The sequence below is a fragment of the Platichthys flesus genome, chromosome 21 (assembly GCF_949316205.1).
Source record: "Platichthys flesus chromosome 21, fPlaFle2.1, whole genome shotgun sequence".
Taxonomy (NCBI): domain Eukaryota; kingdom Metazoa; phylum Chordata; class Actinopteri; order Pleuronectiformes; family Pleuronectidae; genus Platichthys; species Platichthys flesus.
Window position 1 is genome coordinate 16,190,786 of NC_084965.1, and position 21,050 is coordinate 16,211,835.

At 43.0% G+C, this 21,050-nt stretch overlaps 1 protein-coding gene across 3 annotated transcripts in view; it reads left to right on the top strand.

Annotated features, from left to right (window-relative positions):
• svila (supervillin a) overlaps window positions 1–13,278 on the top strand; it is a 64,750-nt gene extending 51,472 nt beyond the window's left edge. For all 3 annotated transcript variants that reach the window (XM_062379487.1, XM_062379485.1, XM_062379486.1), the window contains 22 exons: window positions 296–461; window positions 1,159–1,242; window positions 1,935–2,021; window positions 2,927–3,104; window positions 3,213–3,385; window positions 4,517–4,672; window positions 5,539–5,675; window positions 6,155–6,302; window positions 6,383–6,528; window positions 6,679–6,854; window positions 7,623–7,776; window positions 7,880–8,159; window positions 8,258–8,412; window positions 8,505–8,610; window positions 8,883–9,090; window positions 9,225–9,358; window positions 9,487–9,642; window positions 10,178–10,321; window positions 10,869–10,990; window positions 11,193–11,348; window positions 11,955–11,975; window positions 12,399–13,278. In XM_062379487.1, the coding sequence (XP_062235471.1) occupies window positions 296–461; window positions 1,159–1,242; window positions 1,935–2,021; window positions 2,927–3,104; window positions 3,213–3,385; window positions 4,517–4,672; window positions 5,539–5,675; window positions 6,155–6,302; window positions 6,383–6,528; window positions 6,679–6,854; window positions 7,623–7,776; window positions 7,880–8,159; window positions 8,258–8,412; window positions 8,505–8,610; window positions 8,883–9,090; window positions 9,225–9,358; window positions 9,487–9,642; window positions 10,178–10,321; window positions 10,869–10,990; window positions 11,193–11,348; window positions 11,955–11,975; window positions 12,399–12,485 (3,174 nt within the window). In that variant the 3' untranslated portion in view covers window positions 12,486–13,278. The remainder of the gene's footprint in view (window positions 1–295; window positions 462–1,158; window positions 1,243–1,934; window positions 2,022–2,926; window positions 3,105–3,212; window positions 3,386–4,516; window positions 4,673–5,538; window positions 5,676–6,154; window positions 6,303–6,382; window positions 6,529–6,678; window positions 6,855–7,622; window positions 7,777–7,879; window positions 8,160–8,257; window positions 8,413–8,504; window positions 8,611–8,882; window positions 9,091–9,224; window positions 9,359–9,486; window positions 9,643–10,177; window positions 10,322–10,868; window positions 10,991–11,192; window positions 11,349–11,954; window positions 11,976–12,398) is intronic.
• The last annotated feature ends 7,772 nt before the right edge of the window (window positions 13,279–21,050 follow it).

Below are 21,050 nucleotides of genomic sequence, written 5' to 3' on the forward strand. Positions count from 1 at the left end.
TAACTACAACAGGGCTTGAGTACTTGTATAATTAATCTAAAACAACTACGTGAATATTTTGGGACAAACTCAACATTCAGCAGTCCAGATTATTCCAGTCAGCCTCAGTTTTCTTATCAGGGTGACGGTTCTGTCTATTTGCTGCAGGGCTCACATTAAAGATAAATTGCACAAAGTGGTTTCTGGAATGCATCGGGCATCACTGTTTGAGGCTATATTACAGTGATCAAGCATCCTAAGGTAGATTAATCCTATAACTAAGTATTTATCATAACTTTTCTCCTCTCTTTCTCAGAGAATAGCCGAGGCTGAGATGGAGTGCCAGAGCATCGAGTCCCACATGTCCATCCATGAGAGGAAACAGCTGATAGTGGCCCAAGAGGAGGCCTGGAAGAGCAAAGGCCACGGAGCGGCCAATGACTCCACCCAGTTCACTGTGGCTGCACGTATGGTGAAGAAAGGTGAGAGGGCAAACTGAACCCACATGCTTTCTCTACCATTCTCTCTCTCTGTCTCATATATACATGCACACACATGCTGGACTCTCTGTAAGTACAGAGTCTTGGCTCCCTGCTCCGAATCATCACGAGCCTCGGTTTGCTGCTTGAGGAAAATGCGTCTCCTCCCGCCATCAGGCCCGGACACACCAGACCAGAGCTCAGAGGCCTCTGCTCAGGCAGAAATTGCTTTAATGGTTTTTCTCTGCAGTTGATGGAGGGTTTGATTTGTGTTTTTGGGGAATTGTGGGTTTAGCCAGATTATAGCTAATGGAGCCACATTAGAAACAGGGACCTTATCCAACTGTTCAGGCATCATAGACAGTGCTTCTGTGGAATAGCTCAGGCTGCATTTTAGATCCACGTTGTCCAATGTTACTGTAACAGATATAAATAAACCTTGCCCACCGCTGCATCTCATTACTCATTTCTGTGATGTTCAAAAGCTGCTCTAATCAGTAGTTTTACAACCATAGGTCAGTATTTCATTTTTTTGACACAATTTTGATTTCATTAACATTTCACATGAAGTCACATCATTGTCCTAATGACACAACTATGAAAAAAGAACGATTCATCAATTAAAAGAGAGTAACCAATGTAGCCATGTCATGCTCACTGGGTGGTTGGGTGCTTATGTCTGTCTATTTTCCTTCATCAGGGTTGGCCTCCCCCTCCGCCCTCAAGTCTCCAACGACGTCCAAACCTAAAAACAGCAGCCCTGCCATCTCCAAACCACAGGAAGGTGTGTCCCAGCTCTTGTTTTTGTGCCTTCACATTATTTTATTCCCAATACTCAATACTTTCATAAATACTCTGGTTAGCTGTTATATGACACTCTTGGGTTATTGAAAACTGGAGATTTCAGCAGCTGCTCAAATCTGATCACGACATAATGACCTGACTCTGTTACACCCTCAGGTGACTCCACGCACAAATCCCAAAAACGGATTACTGTAATCTTATTCTGAACAGAGTATTGTATGATTTCTGATTCTGAACTATTGAACTGTCAGTTTATCCACCGATGCTAAATTTAGTTTTTGAATGAATTCGGTGTCAGATCTGTAATGGATTTCCTTTGCTTCTCTTTCAAAAGACATGGAGGAGATGTCTGATACTGAAGGTTTATTCCTACTTTTGTTTTATGTTGCACTGAACTCACCGTTCATCATTATCACCAAAACCACAAATATCATCCACATGTGTTGCTGTGACACTTCTATTAGCTTACAAAGCCTAATAGAATTTACACCATCGGATAGTGTTAGCTGTGAATATGCATGAGTCCGACTAGCAGAGGATGTCATGTTACTGTTAGCTATGTTTGCATTGTGACTGTATGTATAATCATCATGCCCATATGTAACAGCATCAGTGTGACTCCCTAAAATATAACACGGCTATATGGCTCTAACACCTGTGTGTGTGTTGCAGAGATCAAGGCCATACCCGATCTGAACCTGGAGTCGGACAGGAAGCTGGATAATCTGGAGTCATTCCTGGGCAAGCTCAATAGTAAAGGTCAGTCCTGTTCGTCATACTGTCGACAAGTTCATCAACTCTCAGCTTGGGAAACCGATCGGTCACTCTGTTCAAATAATTGAAAAAGGAGGCCACATTCAGGAATCACATCTCCCTCTCAGCTCATCTGTAACTGAGACCAAACTCAATGCATTGAACAAAATACTCCCCAGTTCATTTAGAGATGAGGAAATCTATTCGTGTTGCATTTCTAGGCAGATATTGCATGACTTATGACCCAATGACATTTTCAGGTAAGAAATCTTGTTATGTAAATATATCAATCTCCTATCATTGTCCATTGGATAATATCCTAGCAGAGTTTAACTAATTAGAATTTCAACTGTTTCTTTTATGTTAGTGCGCTTTAACTAGAGGCTCCCTCTCTAACATCAGCTTCTAAATAGCATGTGATGATCTCACTCTTTCTTTAACGGCCCTGTCAGGTCTAAATAAAACCCCTTAAGTGCACTCTGTTACTAATTTGTAGAAGTAGCGAAGTCAACAACAGCTGGACTTCCATACAACCTCTCCATTACATGACATGCACCAGCTTTTGTCCTCCACATTGTGACCGGTACATGTAACTCTCATTTCCTGCAAATCCGGTGGTTGTTTGTTGATGATTTAAAGTCTGTGCAGAAAAAGCAGGGTTTCCACAGAGGACTCAACAAGTCTAACATATAATAATCCGAATTTAGTACTTGCAAAGTTAACATAAAGCATGCTAGGTCTTATAATGCATTAAGGTAAGTCTAAATGTTATTGTTTATTCAATGCTTCTTCTAAAATTAATTAAATGTTTTTTTTATTTTGTTTTAAAGAGAAATGTTTGCAGCAGCAGCAGCAGTATCTAAGGTGAATTGATGAATGGATAATTATGATCCTGTCTTGTCCCCTCCCAGTGTGTGGCCTGCCAGAAGCTACCCTCTCAGTGACACAGAAGAAGGTGAAGGAAGTGATGACCCTCGAGGATGAAACATTCTCCAAGTTCTACCGCCATGTGGAGGAGCTCCCCTCCGTCACCAGCAAGGTGGAGATAGACGACGACTTTGATGCCATCTTTGGTCCGCAGGTGCCAAAGTAAGCTCTCGCTGCCAGAGGTTGATTTTAAGTTGAAACCCTGACTAAGCCATGAGTGTGAGGTTCCTTCCTGTCAATCGTGACCCTTCGCCTCTGACCCCCTCCCAGGCTGACTTCGGAGATGGAGCAGCACAAGCGAGCGGTGCGCCCAACGCGTAACGTCCAGTCGTCCAGGAACCCTCTGAAGATGCTGGCTGCCCGGGAGGACATCCGACATGAGTACACGGAGCAGAGGCTCAACGTGGGTCTACTGGAGAGCAAGAGGATGAAGGCTGAGAAGAGTGAGTGAGAGTAGATGAAGAGCGGGAGGACACGTGAGAAAGAAGATGTTCAGGGATGCAAAATTTACACATTTGAACAAAAATCACAATTCTTGATGTTACTCCATTAAAATTAGATTGATTTGATTGTCTTTTATAGTCAGATCTGAACATTCTCTTGAATTTTATCACATTTTTCAAAGCATCAAATTTGTATTTATCACTATCCAATCAAAGCCTATGGAAATTGCATCTTTGAAATAGTGGTAAGGACACAGACCTTTCCCTCTTTCTCCCACCAAAAACCATGGTCATTAAATGGTTAATGGACTGTATTCTGACCACTCAAAGTGCTATACAGCACAGTTTTGGATATTCACCTATGCACACACATTGATACAGTGCATCTATCTGCACCACTATCTCGCCCAAGGGTGACATTCTGGAAGGGGAAGACTGGGATCACACCCCAGACCTTCGAGTTAGAGGACGACCGCTCTACCCTCTGGGCCACAGCCGCTATATATTAACATATATAGATAGAAAAGGGTGGAAACAGACAGGACAGACTATCAATCAGAAATATGGACGTTTGGTGAACAGTGATGATGGAGCGCAGTAAAGAAGATATAATTGTGGGTCAAGATGAGTTCCTCTAATGATGGAAAAGATGGGGGTAGTGGTGTTTTCAGAGCAAAATAAGAATGAGAAAATTTGATGTAGAAAAGTAAGTCAGACAAGAATAATAAAGTACGGAGAAAAGGAATAAAAATAATAATTAAAGGATAGAGATAAAAAAAAACTGATTGGTCTTTTTTATGCCTGACTGTATTATTCAATCTATAAATAGTCAGTCTGTGCTGTAAATGAATCCACTAAAACCTCTGTGGCTCTTAAACTGACCCACAGTCCGTTTCCTGTCATTGTGCAGAGCAGTCCTCATAGGATCGGGGTTGTTTTTGAGCTCAAACTATCACTGTATTATTGTTGCTTTCACATTTAGGCATTTACTGTCATCCCTGACAGAAAGTGTTGTTTTATTTTAGACTTAACTGTGTATGGGCTTAATATGAAGATTTAATGTTTTGTGTTATGACTTTTCTCTCTGTCTCATGTCCCCCCCTGTCCCTCCCTTTGTCTCGTTCCATTCAGTGAATAAAAACTCCGGTTTCTCTGAGGTGGCTCTGGCTGGTCTCGCCAGCAAGGAGAACTTCAGCAACGTCAACCTGCGCAGTGTCAGCATCTCCGAGCAGATGTCCAACAACAGCGCTGTGCCTTACAAGAAGCTCATGCTGCTGCAGGTCAAAGGTCAGTAGCATGGACAGCCTTCTTCTATAGTATGTAACCGGTGCATCTGCACCCACAACACGGTCTTTTAGAATCTGTAGTTTGGGGAGGGTCTATTTGAGATTAAAGGGAAGTTATTCTGTGCATTGACTAATAGAGAGAGATGTATTTCAATCAGGGGAGACTTGTAGAGAAACAAGTTAGAGTGAGTAAATTAGATTAGTCAGCAGAGTCAGTGTGATGCGGAGTCAGTGTGATGCAGGAGGCTTGATTGTGAGCCCCACTGCCACTCCTGAGGGCACCCACCATGAATAGACAGGTTTAAGGATGCAGCTCCTCTTCAGTACTAGCTTTTTTTGTTGACATATGCAGTATATTTGAACTGGTTTCTAGTGGTTCTATTCAGTTGCTCAAGTATACGGAAAACCAGACAGTGAGTGTTTTACCTAAATGGTGCTCGAAGGCCGTCCTATCCAGAGGATATCTAAAATAAGAAACAAGAGTGGCTCTATTTCTGTGTCTGTACGCCTCCTCTGCAAGTGTGGTGGTGACAGCTGTGGCTCTAAATCATTCCGCCTGGGTCACCTCACACCCTCCTGGACTGATCCTCTCCTCCCAAACACCACAGTGTGTAACCCAGAACAAATCCATGGTACACAGGGGGCTACATGTGTTAGGTGGTCGAATGTGGCACTTTGACTTCGGAGTAAATTTGAACATTTGCTAGTTTCATATTGAGATGTTTTTAACACAAACTGTTGGGTACATGATAAAGCAGATGCATGGACATTCATACACGGTGATGGCTTGCTCACACTACTATAATAACCATGATCGCCTGAGGTGTCACTAATGAGCCACCGGTCTGTGTGTTTGTGTAAAACCAGGCCGAAGACATGTCCAGACCCGGCTGGTGGAGCCCAGAGCTTCCTCCCTGAACAGCGGCGACTGTTTCCTGCTCATCACGCCACACCACTGCTTCATCTGGACCGGAGAATTTGCCAACGTCATCGAGAGGAACAAGGTTGGTCACATAACATTGGAAAAACAGGCTGCTTTGGTCACGCTCCATTAGAGTCACATCAATAAGTAAGTGGAGCGAGGCTGCTGGGATGTGGCGCAGCGTTCACGTGCAGGATGTAAACGCAGCTGTGGGAGGAAGAAGTGCGTCGGGGCAGAGCGTTAATATGTGTGTGTCTGTGTGCGTGTGTGTATCGTGGGGTTGTGGCAGGAAACTGACACAAGACAATTGTTTGTCCCAGACCGACTGATGACCTTGGCTGAGCAGAGCACTGACCTCGATCTGAAGGAGAGGAAAGCTTTTGTTTAGAGTTTAGTTCACATTAGGGACAAAAGTTTTATTCTTGAGAGAATTGAACCAATAGTTTCCTCTTCGTAAGAGTATCGGGCCATGTTGAAGATGTTATATTTGCTTCAACAGGAACCCATCCATAATAAACATGTGAAACACACTTATAATGTTTTTCTCTTTTCTCTTGTCAGGCTGCAGAATTGGCCAACTTCATCCAGAGCAAGAGAGATTTGGGTTGTCGTGCCAACCACGTGCAGTTCATCGAGGAGGCGCTCAACACTCAGAGCCACACCGCCAAGGAGTTCTGGAAGATTCTGGGAGGACAGTCGACTTATCAGTGTAAGTACTCATATCGGACGGGGGTTGAAACTGGACAAACTGTACATAATTACTGAAATGCAACATCCTTCTCCTTGCAGCTGCAGGAACACCAGATGAAGATGAGTTGTACGAGGGCGCCATCGTGGAGACAAACTGCATTTACCGCCTGATGGACGACAGACTGGTCCCAGACGATGACTTTTGGGCCAAGATGCCTCGATGTTCCCTGCTCGAATCCAAAGAGGTCAGACAACATAGATCACCCTAAATATATAAAAGAGGTGGACATGTAAAGCTGCAAATCAGAACTCTATTTAAAGTCAGTATGTGTGTTTTGAAAATGTTGAAATGCTTCCCCCCAGTGGTCATACAAATTAAATTGTTTCGTGTGCAGGTTTTGGTGTTTGACTTTGGCAGTGAGATGTACATATGGCACGGGAAGGAAGTGACGCTTGCACAGAGGAAGGTGGCGTTCCAGCTGGCCAAGCACCTGTGGAACGGCACCTTTGACTTCACCAACTGTGACATCAACCCGCTGGACCCGGGAGAGTGCAACCCACTCATACCCAAGTACGGAAACACACACCACACCTCCGAATCCTAGACTTTGACACAGAGTTTGACTGGATGTTTATTTGCACACTGTCATTGTTCCCTTTGCAGAACCATAACAACCCAAACTAGAATGATGCTAAATAGAGCGCATCTCTCCGCCAAGGCCCAGCAGTCCACATAAACCATATTTACTATCACTAGATTTAAATTTGCTATTTGAACTGTTTCAGTCCTTTTAAAATGCCAGATTTTTTTCATCAAGATCCAATGACCATTCTCTAAGAAATAAACAAAGTGGTCAAAGGGAAAATACTGAATCCGCCCCCTTATTCAGATCTGCAATAAATAGTTTCTGATCGATACCTCTTCCTTTTATCAAGTGGTTATCTATCCTGTTATTTTTGTGTATAACTGCTAACAAACCAACAAACAGAGATGAATACATAAGAACTTTTTAACATGTTTGTATCTAATGTTGAAATATCTGATATTAACAAGTCGTCTCCTCTTCGCCTTTTAATGTAATTCTTAAAATCTGTTAAGCCTGCAATGCAATTTGTCACAATTTGACATTTGGCAGTAAAGACAAAAAATGCACAAATGCAGTAGTTGAAGAAACTTATAATCCATCAATAAGAGGCTGACTGGTCTGAATTTATTTTCTAAACTCCCTCAATGCTCTGAATACTGTGAACATGTGTGAATAATGAATGAATACTGAGAACATTCTCGTTGATTGAAGCTCTGGTATTGTGTCATTGATTCACTCCTCCACTCCTGTAGGAAAGGTCAGGGCCGCCCTGACTGGGCAGTGTTCGGCAGACTGACTCAATTCAATGAAACCACTCTGTTCAAAGAAAAGTTTGTGGACTGGAGCGACTCCAGGAAAACACCCAGCCCCACAAGAAACACCAACAACCACGTCACTGATCAGAAGGTACCAAGAGTACTCTACTCTAAAGTGTGAATCATGTCTTTAATGTTACATAGAGGATGATACAAAATCTGTACCTCTGTCATCACTCCTCTCCTCGCCACAGGAGCCGTCTGCGGCCGATCATCGCCACGCGTATGACGCCTCCCTGATGCTGCACCCCCACGAGGCACCGGTCTGCTCCAAACTGGATGGCTTCAATGTGGGCCGGGGCTACGGCCTGGTGGAGGCAGAGGACTGGCGGAGCTACAAGATCAGCACTCAAGCGGTGGAGGTTTGGCATATCCTGGAGTTTGACTACAGCCGTCAGCCGCACCAGAGCATCGGCCAGTTCCACGAGGGCGACACCTACGTGGTGAAGTGGAAGTACATGGTCAGCGCTGCAGGTTAGTGTTGGGTTACAAAATGTAAAAAAAAATTGCAATATGTAATATTTAATAGTTTTCCAGGCTTTCTAACCATTTCTAAACCATTAATCCGTCAGTTGGGAAGAGACAGAACCCAGATCAGGTGAAGACGGCGGGGCCGGGGAAAGAGAAGTGCTGCTACTTCTTCTGGCAGGGCCGCAACTCCACCGTCAGCGAGAAAGGCACGTCAGCACTGATGACTGTGGAGCTGGATGAAGAGCGAGGAGCACAGGTACCGTACACGTGCATCTGTTTTCATGTAGTCAGCACTTTGGGTGGACAGAGAGAGCATGACTTCTCCTGTCTCACCTCGTCTCCCTCCAGGTTCAAGTCCAGCAGGGGAAGGAGCCTCCATGTTTCCTGCAGTGTTTTAAAGGAGGGATGGTCGTTCACTCAGGGAAGAGAGAAGAGGAGGAGGAAAACTCACAGAGTAAGTTTTCATTCAGTCATTATTCATGAAAAATAAATATGTCAAGTTTGCTTGTACAGCAGTCATGTCCTCCTATATATGACAAGAGCGATTGTAGCCTAGAGAAGATTTAGATGTTAAAAAGGGAGTCAGAGGATCAAACAACCAAAGCGTTTGTCGAAAGTCAGAAGTTTTTGTCTTTTGTAGTTTCAGTTAAATGCCTAAAAGGTAAAACCTTTCTTTCAACCTTGTGCATGTGCATCTCCTCCTCATTGTGCTTGGGTCCTTCTCAGATGACTGGCGTCTCTATTGCGTGCGGGGAGAGGTGGAGGTGGAGGGCCACCTGCTGGAGGTGGCCTGTCACTGCAGCAGCCTGCGCTCCAGAGTCTCCATGGTGATGCTCAGTGTCAGTCAAGCCGTCATCTACCTGTGGCACGGCTGCAAGTCTCAGACACACACACGGGAGGTGGCGCGCACCGCCGCCAACAGAATCAAAGAACAGTGAGGGGATACTTTTATTACTTAAAGATCACTTCCAATATCTGTTGAACACCTTGTGAAACAAATAGCCATTTCTGATTTGCTGTAATATTGGTGCTATCATCTGCCAGTGTGACACTGTTGTCTTTGTGCAGTTGTCCCCTGGAAGCAGGCCTCCACAGCAGCAGCAAGGTGAGCATCAGGGAGTGTGACGAGGGAGCAGAGCCCACAGGATTCTGGGAAGCCCTCAGGAGGAGGGACAGGAAAGCGTACGACTGTATGCTGCAAGGTGGGGGAACGTCAGAGCTCAGATCCTGACTCTCTGATTTTCTTTATAATAAACAGACGCAGGGTGTTTATATTGCATTAAACTGATGTCCTTGCTTGTGTGTGCTCTTTTTGACCTTTGACCCTCAGACCCTGGCAGGTTTAACTTCACGCCCCGTCTCTACCAGTTGAGCAGCAGCTCAGGGGAGTTTGCAGCTGTGGAGTTCCTCTACCCAGCCAGAGACCCCAAACAGGTCAACTCGATGCCCTTCCTACAGGAGGACCTTTATGCAGCTTCCCAGCCAGGTACACACACACACACACACACACACACACACACACACACACACACACACACACACACACACACACACACACTCACACTCACACACTAATGCTATTCAATTACATTTAGGAGGTCAATTATGAGATGAAACACTCCAGATGATATACAATATTGTACTATATTGCCTAATTATAGGCAATATGTGAAGTAAATGTGATAGTGGCAAATGACTGTACATTTCCAGTGATGTTTTATATTTCTTCAGCACTTTATTCTTACCATTGAAGGACGGGCTACGACTAAGATCATTTATTAGTATTTAATAACAAAGCCCAATAATTTTGAGGATAATAACTTAAAAATAGAAGCTACAAATGTCTTGATAGAGAAGCTTGAACAAAAGGATGGATTCTATTTTTGCCTGGTAATAAATAATAATAGACTGATTTCCTAATATCTAACATGTCCATAAAACCAAATACTAACTTTGCTTTCTGAAAAACAATTGAGAAGCGGCTTGACCTGTGTGTGTCCTGTATTGTCTCCTGTGTGCAGCCCTGTTCCTGGTGGACAACCACCACGAGGTGTATCTGTGGCAGGGATGGTGGCCTCAGGACAGTGAAAGCACCGGCTCAGCCCAGATCCGCTGGGACTCAGACAGGAAGTGTGCCATGGAGACTGTGCTGCAGTACTCCAGAGGTATCCCACTTCCTTCTTGTTATGTCTGCGCAAATCACAACATTTGTCTCTGTCCGTCACTGATTGACATAATATTTTTGAGTGGTCATAGAGAGGAATGAATCTATTTATATCGAGGCCATTTTTTTTGTTGGATTGTTGCTGGTAGGTATTTGGCTAAATGGATATTGAAAGCATGGATTATGTGAGAGCAAAATGCAACTTAAAAGAATGAAGAATTATAGGCTTTATTATTATAAGAATAAAATGGAATGATAAGATTAAGGTCATGGTACAGAATTATTTATTTGTGTAGTCATGGAGGACACACACTACAGACTCAATTTAGAGATACATATTGTAGTTGCCGTCCAGAAAAGAGTAGAATCCACAAACCAAAAGACTTATCATATACGTTTCCATGTATTTGGCATATACTTTGTGTAACACCTTATTTCGTTAACCATACATAGTTAATATCAAATATATTCTCTGTCTCTATTACCAAAATTGCAATAAATGCTTGTAACCTCATTTTCGGTGAGCCATTCTTTCTTTATATCCTCAGAAAAGAATGAGAAGAAGCCTCCCAAAGCGTATCTGATCCACGCTGGTCTGGAGCCGCTCACCTTCACCAACATGTTCCCCAGCTGGGAGCACAGAGAGGACATCGCTGAGATCACTGAGAGGGTGCGTGGATCGAATCACTTTATCTGATTACTGCCAGATGCATCATCTGATATGAAGCTCACAATGTAGACGTCATTGTCCTCTCATATACTAAAGTACATGCTCTTATTGTACAAAAAACACCATTATCCCGGTAAATTGATTATTTAATTTCCAGCTCTCTGGGTTGAAATGATACATCCAGTGTGTTGTGTGCTTTCAGGAGGCAGAGGTGTGTAACCAGATCATCCTGGTGGAGGACGTGTTGGCCAGGCTGTGTAAAACCACCTACACACTGGCAGACATTCTGGCCAGGCCGCTGCCTGAGGGGGTCGACCCTCTTCGGCTGGAGGTCTACCTGTCGGAGGAGGACTTTGAGGTAAGAACCCGCTGGCTACAGACTAATGTCCATGGAAAGATGCATAAAGCTTTTAGATATAAAGCTGCCAATAAAGTAAAATGCCACAATTAGAATTTTGTATATGTAGGTTTCACTTAAGATGTTAATGTGACGCAGTACACAATTCTCATAAAAAGACAAAAACATTGTCTTGGTCCATGTTTCACAAACTCTCAAACTTTTTGACTTTCCTGCTGAGTCTGGGGCTCTCAGCCTCAAGCCCACTGGTTCCTATTACAGATTTAAAATATTTTGACACGGATCATGAAAATAAAATTTCAGGTTTTGCAGGTAGGGTAAGATTGGGTTATGTTTGGGTAATGTTCACACTACGAGCCTTTTTGCCCTATTTTCGCATTACCAACAAAATTTGGACCCAGATCTGAGCCTTATCGTCTTTCGAAATTATAATTTATCACAGTCACAAATTTTGTATATGTTTGCTGTTAGTTGATTATTGAGCCTATTAAGATTCCTCTCTTCGTTCATGCCTCTCCTTTGCTTTTTCTATCTATGTTCTGTCATCTTCTCTCCATCCGCTTGTCTCTTTGTGAACTTTGCTTTTTCATTCATTCCACTCTTCAGGGAGTAGGGGCTTATGGGAAGGTGAGTGGTCTGAGTTGAGCATGGAACGGCCCGGAGCCTCCTCACTTCTAAATCCGCTCTTTCACTCTTAATCCATTTTTCTCCCAACTCTGCTTCACTACTGTTTTTCTTATTTTCTTTAAGTTTTTATTTGATCAGCATGTTGTTCACTCACAATCTACAAGTTGGCGTGGACACCTGCAAAACATGCGATGTTACTCAAACGTGACACAGATGATATTTTACTGGAATAGAAGAATGTTGTTTGCTCTTAATCTCACTGATGCATGAGTGTGTTGAGAGGTGGCCCAGTCCTTACTAAGCTGCAGGATGTTTGTGGTTTGAAACCCTGAACAATGTGTAAACTACAGTGTGACTGCTGGTACAGTGTTGTGTGCTTCACCCTGATAGTGTGTGTGTGTGTGTGTGTGGCTCGTCCCACAGAAAGGCTTGGAGATGACCAGAGAGGATTATGGGAGTTTGCCCGTCTGGAAACAGGTGAAATTGAAGAAAGCCAAAGGACTTTTCTAGATCGCTGAAACAGAGGGGGTGAGCTGAAGACGTCACGAAAAACCACCTAGATGTCGTTTTGTCTCTTTTATTTGTTTGCATCTGCGCACAACCGAGTCTCGGAGTGTGTGTGTGTGGGGGGGGGGGGGGGGTTCGAAAGCCGTGCAGCAGATTTCCCTCTCATCTGCTTCTTGTGTTGTTTATTTCGTTTGTCATATGTAGGCAGATGCACGTATGTAGTGAATGTGTCGATAGATATTGTTTAGATGTATTCTTTGTTAATGTTTGTACATATGTACAATACGCAGGACAACCAGTGCCCTTACATTATCAGCAATGCAGCCATGTGCTGGAGTGGGAGCAGGTCTGTCAGCCTGTTCAACACACTTCACATCAACCTCTGTATGTATGTTAATGCATTACAAATAATTTATATTTATATCAAATCTAAAAAGGATTTTTAAAGCCTTCATGAATATTTACTGAACTAAAGTGTATAATGAACGTGTTGGGGGGATGTTTGTGTCATATGTTAATAAATACTGGATATTTGAGAAACTTGCTGTACAGTTCACCGTTTGCCATTTACAGATCAAATGATGCAGCTTCATCTGGATGCATTTAGTGTCATTGTTGTCTCACTTATAGTAAAAAGGATACAGGCTTGAGTTAATGAAGAAGGTGATATTTGATTTTAAAGTCTCACAGTGTATAGTGCCTTGCTTTGTGTACAGTTTATATACAGGTAATAGTCTGCATTTTGAAGACTCTTTGTGATATAAAGATCTATTAGAGAAATAAACCCTGAAAGTTGGATATGTGAAAAGCTCGTTTGGTCTTTATTTAACACAGTTTGCTGTTTCATAGTGGTGTTGTGGCATCAGCATCATCAGCTTTAACCCAGAAGAGGGCGCTATAGGTCTAATTTTTACCAACTGAATACATGACAGTTGCAAAACTTCAGACAGTGGGTTACATGTCATGTTTAAGTTGCATGCATAACCATCCATAACCCGGAGCACATGTTTACATATGTTTTCTAAAGACACATTTAGACATGGAGTTTGTTTTTCAATTTCGACAGTTACATTTTTAACTAAGTTTTCCAGTTGGAGTTCAACTGTGAGGAAATGGTGATGAATAGAATAGGAAAAGAGGACAAAAAAATCCCGGTGCATCAATTATGTTTCATGTTCCAACTTTCCTCTCCATTTTCTTTTAGAGTACTGAGTGATTTTATCTGAATTACTTCAGTCTACGATGAATTTATTCCTCTTAAATAGAATTTAAACCGGAAAAAAAAAACGCTCTTTGGGCCAGAAGCCAAAAAAGTAGGTTACAAGAAGTCTTGGCCTCTTAGGGATGATGTTGATGTCATTTATCTGAAGGAACCAGAGATCCTCAGCAAAAAACCCTTGACCATGACATTCTGCAAGGTAAAGTGTTATTTTCTGTCAACCTCTTTTGGACATAAAATACCGATTTGATCATGGTTCCCAAACTGGGGGGCAGGAATCACCACCAGACTCACCTGATCATGGAGGAAAAGCCTGGAGCAGAATGAGAGTAGAATTCATTAGATTTATAGGGCTTTCCAAATCAGACAGTTTGACTTTATATTATTATCAATATTATTATAATGTGTTCTGTTCCAGTGTCTGTAAGTTATGACAATGCACTATACCAGCCTCCTTAAGCTGCTACACGGAATCCAGCTGCGCAGGTGCCATAAATTCACTTTGTCAAAAAGGAAAACAATAAAGAAACAAAATTGCTCTGATGCTAGCGAGGCTGTCACACCAGTGGGATTTATTTAGAAGATACATTATTGAGAAGAACAAATATGAAGTATGTCTGATCCTGACAGTGTAGTGGCAGAGCCTTGTTATTTGAACACAAGTTTAAATATAACTAAGTAGATTTACTTGAGTATGAAATTGAAGTTCTTGTTCTTGAGTAGTTCCATTTATTGCTATACTGAATACTTTCACATCTCTCCAAATTGGGAAATCTATAACGAATTGCATACTACTATAAAACTTAAAGTGGACTTTTACTTATAACTACTACTTCTGAAAACTGACTGCCTCTTCTTCTTTATTTGCACATCGAACCTTATCAGAGAGATGTTGGGACAAAAGCAATAATTTGAACCCTGCTATCTGTCTATACTATTGTTAGCAGTTGATAAAATGTAAGTAGTTTACACAGCATGTCAGGGAGTGGAGCATATGTTCAGCTTTCACAGAAGAAAGTGACTGAGGGGGGTTTGGGAGCTGCTGGTTGAGGCAGTGAACCCCAGGGAAACTGACTGGGTGTAAATTTAGTGACTTTGGCACACAAGGACATGGAATCATGCATTAATACTGGAAACTGTAATTAAAAAGTCACTACGTGTTGATGTTACACTCTTATTACCTCCTCTGACAGTGGCTGTGATCACCGGCGCTCCTTCGGGTTTTGATATGTAGTTAACAACCTACATTTAGCGCGTGTGTGTGTGTGTGTGTTCTCTCCCCATATGGCAGCTTTATGAATTCTGGTAAAAGCTCAGTTACCTACGTGAAGTCGTACACACACACACACACTCACAGGTGAAAGCTGCAATCAGCCATTACACCTCACGGCCTCATTTTTCCAGGCCGTCCTCCAACTCTGCACACACACACACACACACACACACACGTACACACACATCTACACGCACACACGCACACACACACACACACACTTGCACTGAAACCTCTCAGATGTTCTCAATATCAGCCGTTGGCCTGTGTTGAGGAACAAGAGCAATTAGAGGGGAGTTTCATGCAATCACAGTAGAACAATATACACAGCGGGTTCCTGTCCATCCAACTGTTGCTCGAGTGTTGCTCAATATTTTCACAACCTTGCTGACAGCCTGCACTGAAACAGCAACAAGCGAGAGAGAAGAAGCTGCTGCTGCCTTTTCCAGAGGAGGAGGTTGGCAAGCAGCCGCGTGGTGCTCGCTGTTTCTCATCTGCTCGCCCTCTCTTTCGTGCTAACTTGTTGGATGCCGAGCCTGTGCTTGGATTACTCCGTTACACATGGCTCCTCTGAACCCCTCCTCCGGCCTGCGAGGAGTTTTGATGTGCGACACAGTGCGTTTCCGCTCCCACCCACTCGTCCACACCCGCACACCGGTGCAACAAGCTCCAAGCCTCCCTCCATCCACCCCTCCACCCCCCCACCCCTCCCTCCCATACACTCTCCATCCCTGCGCTCTCTGTCTCCAGGAAGACAGTAGGATGTACAGTTGCGTTGCTCAACACACACGCACACACACACTGCCAGGTGTTGTGTAGTATCTCTGAACCCGTTTTTTGACTCGGAGCCCAGTTTCCATGCTGAGCTCCAACCAGCTTTTCTTTTGATACAATCCCTTTTACCGGATGCAAAGACATGGATGCAAAACACAGTGACACACACACATTCCTGTACACAACAATCTGTTTATACACACACACACACACACACACACAGTAGCTGCTTTTATATCCCTATGTTTACAGTAGATGTAATGAAAGCAATAAAAGAATAGAAAGGAAAGTCGAGGTCAGCCAAATCTATTTGCATTTGTCTGACGGACAGTTATTTTTTGTATTTTTCTCAGTCCTCTTCTGACTGAGTCAATGTTAAATTCCAAACAGCAATTCTCTTAATGCCTCATTTTAAAAAGATTGAGAAGTACATAAAAAATCTGTATCTACTGTTTGCAAAGGGATACCTCCTTGACTTTAGCATTTCCATTTTGCCATTAATTCCCCCTGAGACAGGAAATTTTATTACTAGGTTCAAATAATTTCAATAATCCCCTTGTAAACTTTTATGTGTCACATAAAGCCGAGTAAAACACTGCTGCAGTTAATTTCACCGCTCACAGGCACCTTTTGCGAAATGTTTCGAAGGAGTTTGTCTCCCGGTGGAGGGACGCATGTCTTTACATACCAGCTCTTTAAAGATGCCGGGTCTACCTTTATGCTACCGCGACGACGTTAGCATCAAGGGCTGTTCACTCTGATCATAGTGGCATTCACCAAAGAAGAGGTTGATGTAGGCCCTCATCCTCTCCTGTTAGATTGGTGGTATTACAAGAGGAGATGGGCCAGGGGGTTAGCTGGTTAGCATGCTAACTTCAGCAGAACATATTAACACTGACGTTGCCTTCAAATCATAGACTGAATATTAAGATGGACGACGCGTCTCCACTTTTCCTACGATCCAAAAATTATACCAAATTATTCCAGATATCAGCCACAATCTGTGCAGTAGCAATCAGGGGACGGAGTCCTTTAACCATTGTCCCAGGCTTTCGACCAATAGCAAGTCAGGACCGCTGTCAATAATGATGTTTCACTGTTTTTATAACAGCAAAGGACTGATTAAAGCCAAGCTGACCAGAAAGATGTATTCTTCGACTACCTTAAAATTACAGAAACTGTCTTTGATAAAAAAAATGTTGACATCTACTTTGACTTAGATCGGACCAAATTGCATCCATAGGACATCGGAGAGTTCTGGCTTCACTTTTTGGGCGCAGTCATGTCGTCCATCTAAATACCATCTGTTTCAAATTCTGGAGGCAGCTTTGATGAGAAAACAAGTGAAGTTTGATGTTAAACTTGCAAAGTTTTTACTGGATTATTACGGAAGTGTTTTCAGATATGTACACATTTGCTTTGCATGCTATGTTCTATTCTTCCACATTTCAGAGGGAAATTCTGTCTTTGTTGTTTTTATATTTCTATTATTGAGGCAGCTATAGGCAAAACAATTTCATATAGGGCATTAAGTTACAAGTAAAATACATGTGCTTGAATGGAAAAGCATATGGAAACACCTACCTAACCCACATCCATCCCGAAGAAATAAACCACAACCAGACGTGATTTTAACTTTGTGAAAACAGTTTACAGTTTGATTTTGAACGTGAACACACTTGTGACAGAGCTCAGGTTATCAGCCACTTTCTTCCAGGAGCAAAGTGATGAAAACCATCCCCGGCAGATTTGGATGATATTCAAGGTACGGATAGAAAACCACCACCTGATGACATGAGAGCTCAGACAGGACTGTAATCAGTGACCAGGTATTTCTACAGCAGCTGCGACCGCACGACTGGTGCTGTTTTCACCTTGTGAGTCTGTGTGTGTGTGTTGTCGTGACAGAATGTGGTCTTGGAGACAGGGGAACTTTCACTGAGGTGGTTTTAAGTACTTTGACAGGTGTTTATACTGTTTGTCTGTCTGCCACCACAATAGTATCACATCCATGCGAGATACAGTCACTAAAACTTACCGAAGTGTACTTGAGTTCAAAATGAAGGCCAAACTCAAATTTGGGCATGGATACCATAACTAGGGGGTTTATACAGGAAGAGGACCCACACTTTAAACCCACAGTCATTTGAAGTCATGGATCAATGTTTCCCAGTTGCTGAATAGGGTCTTGCTGGTTTTGGCACATTGATGGGTAGGCTGCCACATTACTGCCACTAACGGCTGATCAGTGAAATAACGGCAAACTGATGACAGGATGTGGACGGCGCTGTCCTTGTTCCATATTGCTACAACTGGTTGGAAACATCGGAGGAAACCTTTAGGAGTTACTCTAGATTTAGCATTGCACTTCTACAAAGTCCGGGGAGTTGACTTAGAGACTGAGTCAAGGAAATACTGACCGTCAGTCCCTGGGAACCAATCACAATATGTGTTGACCCTCCACAAACGCCCATGTAAAGTACATTCTACAAAATACATTTATTGGTCCCACACACATGCACAGACACACTATATGCAAATGGGGTAAAATTGTCCTCTGCTTTTGACCCATCTGGTGAACACAGCAGGACACGCAGCAGTGGGCAGCCATGCACGGCGCCCAGGTAGCAGATGTTGGGGAGTAAGGTGCCTTGCTCAGGGGCACTAAGCACATGGGGGAGGGAGAGTCCTCTTGGACTCTTGAACAGTTATTTTGATACTCCGTGGAGTCGAATCAGAGATCTTCCAGTCTGATGACACTCTAGTCCACCGCCTCTCCAAAAACCTGGAGATGCCGGGGATTGAACATAGGGCCTCATACATGCAAAGCATGCGCCCTACCACTGAGCTACATCCTCACACTAAGTCTGCCACTGTGATGATATAATCAGAGCTTAATAAAGCTCCCTCCACCACCAAAACATAAAACATTTTTAAAAATAGTAGGGTGTGCAAATGGATCTACTTTGGATTTTTGTGGATTTTACAGTCAACATTTAAGCTCATCTCGTAAAATATAATATGACGTACCAACCCAACAGTATATAAAGGAGTAAAAAAGGTGAAGTACACTCCCGAACGATATAAAATAACGATATAACACCATAAAAGAGGTTTTCCACCTGATGACTAATAATACAGCAGTTCATTCCTCATTGTTCAAACAAGTATCTGAGATCTTCTTCTATTGTGCCATGAAGATGAATGAAAGGTGGAGAGAAACATAAAAACACAGAGAATAGAAACACACTTGTGATCAGGTTAGTGCTTCATCCTGAGCGTCCACAGAGTGCGGGCCAAAGGGGAAACTGTGGTGTTTGTGATTAATTATTAGATTATGCGAGGGGTAATTATAATATCTGTCAATATTTACCGGGCCATATGCCACGGGTGCTTTCGAAGCCATGACTCTCTGTGACTTCTAATAGCTCGCACAGGGGTGAGGAGAGGCCTTTGGCAGGTATCTCCCTAATGCTCTTAACCATCTGCCCGCGTGCAGCCCACTAACATAATGTTTTGTTTATGATAACAGTGTTAATTCAACACAGGCTTAGGTGCAAAGTGGCACAGTTGAGCTTCACCACCGTTTATTCCACAATATTTGCATTTGGCGGCATGCCTGCTCAGCAGCGTTCCTCCCCTCGCCTCCCCCTCTCCTCAATCCACAGAAGATGACAAGCAGCGAACAATGAGAGTCCAAATAAGGCTTAGCACATATTCTTCTGCATGCTGTGTTTCCTTTTTGTTCACAGTTTCTATTTATGTGTGGATTATCATTCGCTCCCGGCTTCACAATAGAGCTATGGGTCCCTCTCCTCTCCTCTCCTCTCCTCTCCTCTTCTCCTCCTCTCCTCTCCTAACCTCTCCTCTCCTCTCCTCCTCTCCTCCCCTCCTCTCTTATCTTCCTCTCCTCCTCATTTCCCCATTTCCTCCTATTCTCCTCTCCTCCTATTATTCTCTTCTCCCCTCCTCTCCTCCTCCTCTCCTCCTCCTATCCTCCTTTCCTCCTCTCCTCACCTCACCTCTCCTCCCCTCAACTCTCCTCCTCTCCTCTCCTCTCCTCCTTTCTCCCCAGGTTGGAAAAAAGCTCTAAGCCCAACACTTCCTGTCCAAGGTCTAAGCCACTTCAAAGACTCGGGGCTGAGATGATTTATGGGAAATGAATTTCAGAAAGAAAAGTTTTTTTTCTCTTCTCTGGTGCCCTGGGCTTTTAGTGGTAAGCTACGCTTGTTAACCCAGATTTAGATCTGTACCCTGATGGAGCCCGTAAAAGTGGTGTGGATTTATATAATGTGGAGCGCAGCCACGTGCCTCAGGTCCCCCTCACTGGCTGTGTCTTTCCTGATCCCAGTCCAGCTGCGACCTGGATGGAGGCTCTGCACCACCCGAAGCTGGAGGGAGACGGGGACCACACACTTCAGTTTGAACTGGAACTGGAGTTTAGACTTTATTCCACAGGTTTATGATGGAATTAACCTTCTTCCTCTGCAGCCACTTAGACTTTTTGATGGGAAGATATAAAGAAGGGAGTAAGATGAGGGTGGGCCTAATGATTCTTTTATGAGAAAATAATCTTAACTCAAGGTCCACTCACACGCCCTGCATTAGAAACTGAACCTGCTCCATCTGAATGTGCATGAACACATTCAGATGTCAGCTTGAACTGAACAGAACCATTGGGGAGTTTCCTGAAAACTGCTTTTTTTTACACAGATGTTCATTTATAAAGAAAGAATGCAAACACACACATCTTAAGTATATTTTGTGAGCAGCCATCAGGACAATGAATGGATGAAAGTTTCTTCCCAAATAAGGACAATACCAAGAGAAAAATGTAATGTCTCTACTGTCCTGACAGATTTTACTTATTTATAAGGACCTCACAAATTTTTTAGATGTTTAGAACCGTGTAAAATTGAGAAATTATTTTTAAATATTCAACCTCTTTTCATCCGAAGTTCAAATTCATTCATGACTAATTTATTGTTGGAAACAATTCTTCTGTTTGTGTACATATGTGTTTGTATGCTGTCTCTCAGACAAATATTTGTTCGGTTGACCCGGTGTGCTCTGACAAAAGACTTTTAGGTTTAGGTAATGCTGCCAATTAATTAAAAGTAATTTACATGAACTGTCCTGACTGAGATCTGGTTCTCTTTTTCTTATAATTACAAACATGTTGAGTTTTACTATCCAGGAAGCTTGACTGGAAATTGTCAGGAAATTACAGACCTGTAAAATCAGGCTTTACCAAAACTACAGAAGACCATAAAGAAAACCTTGTAAAGCACTGAAGACTTAT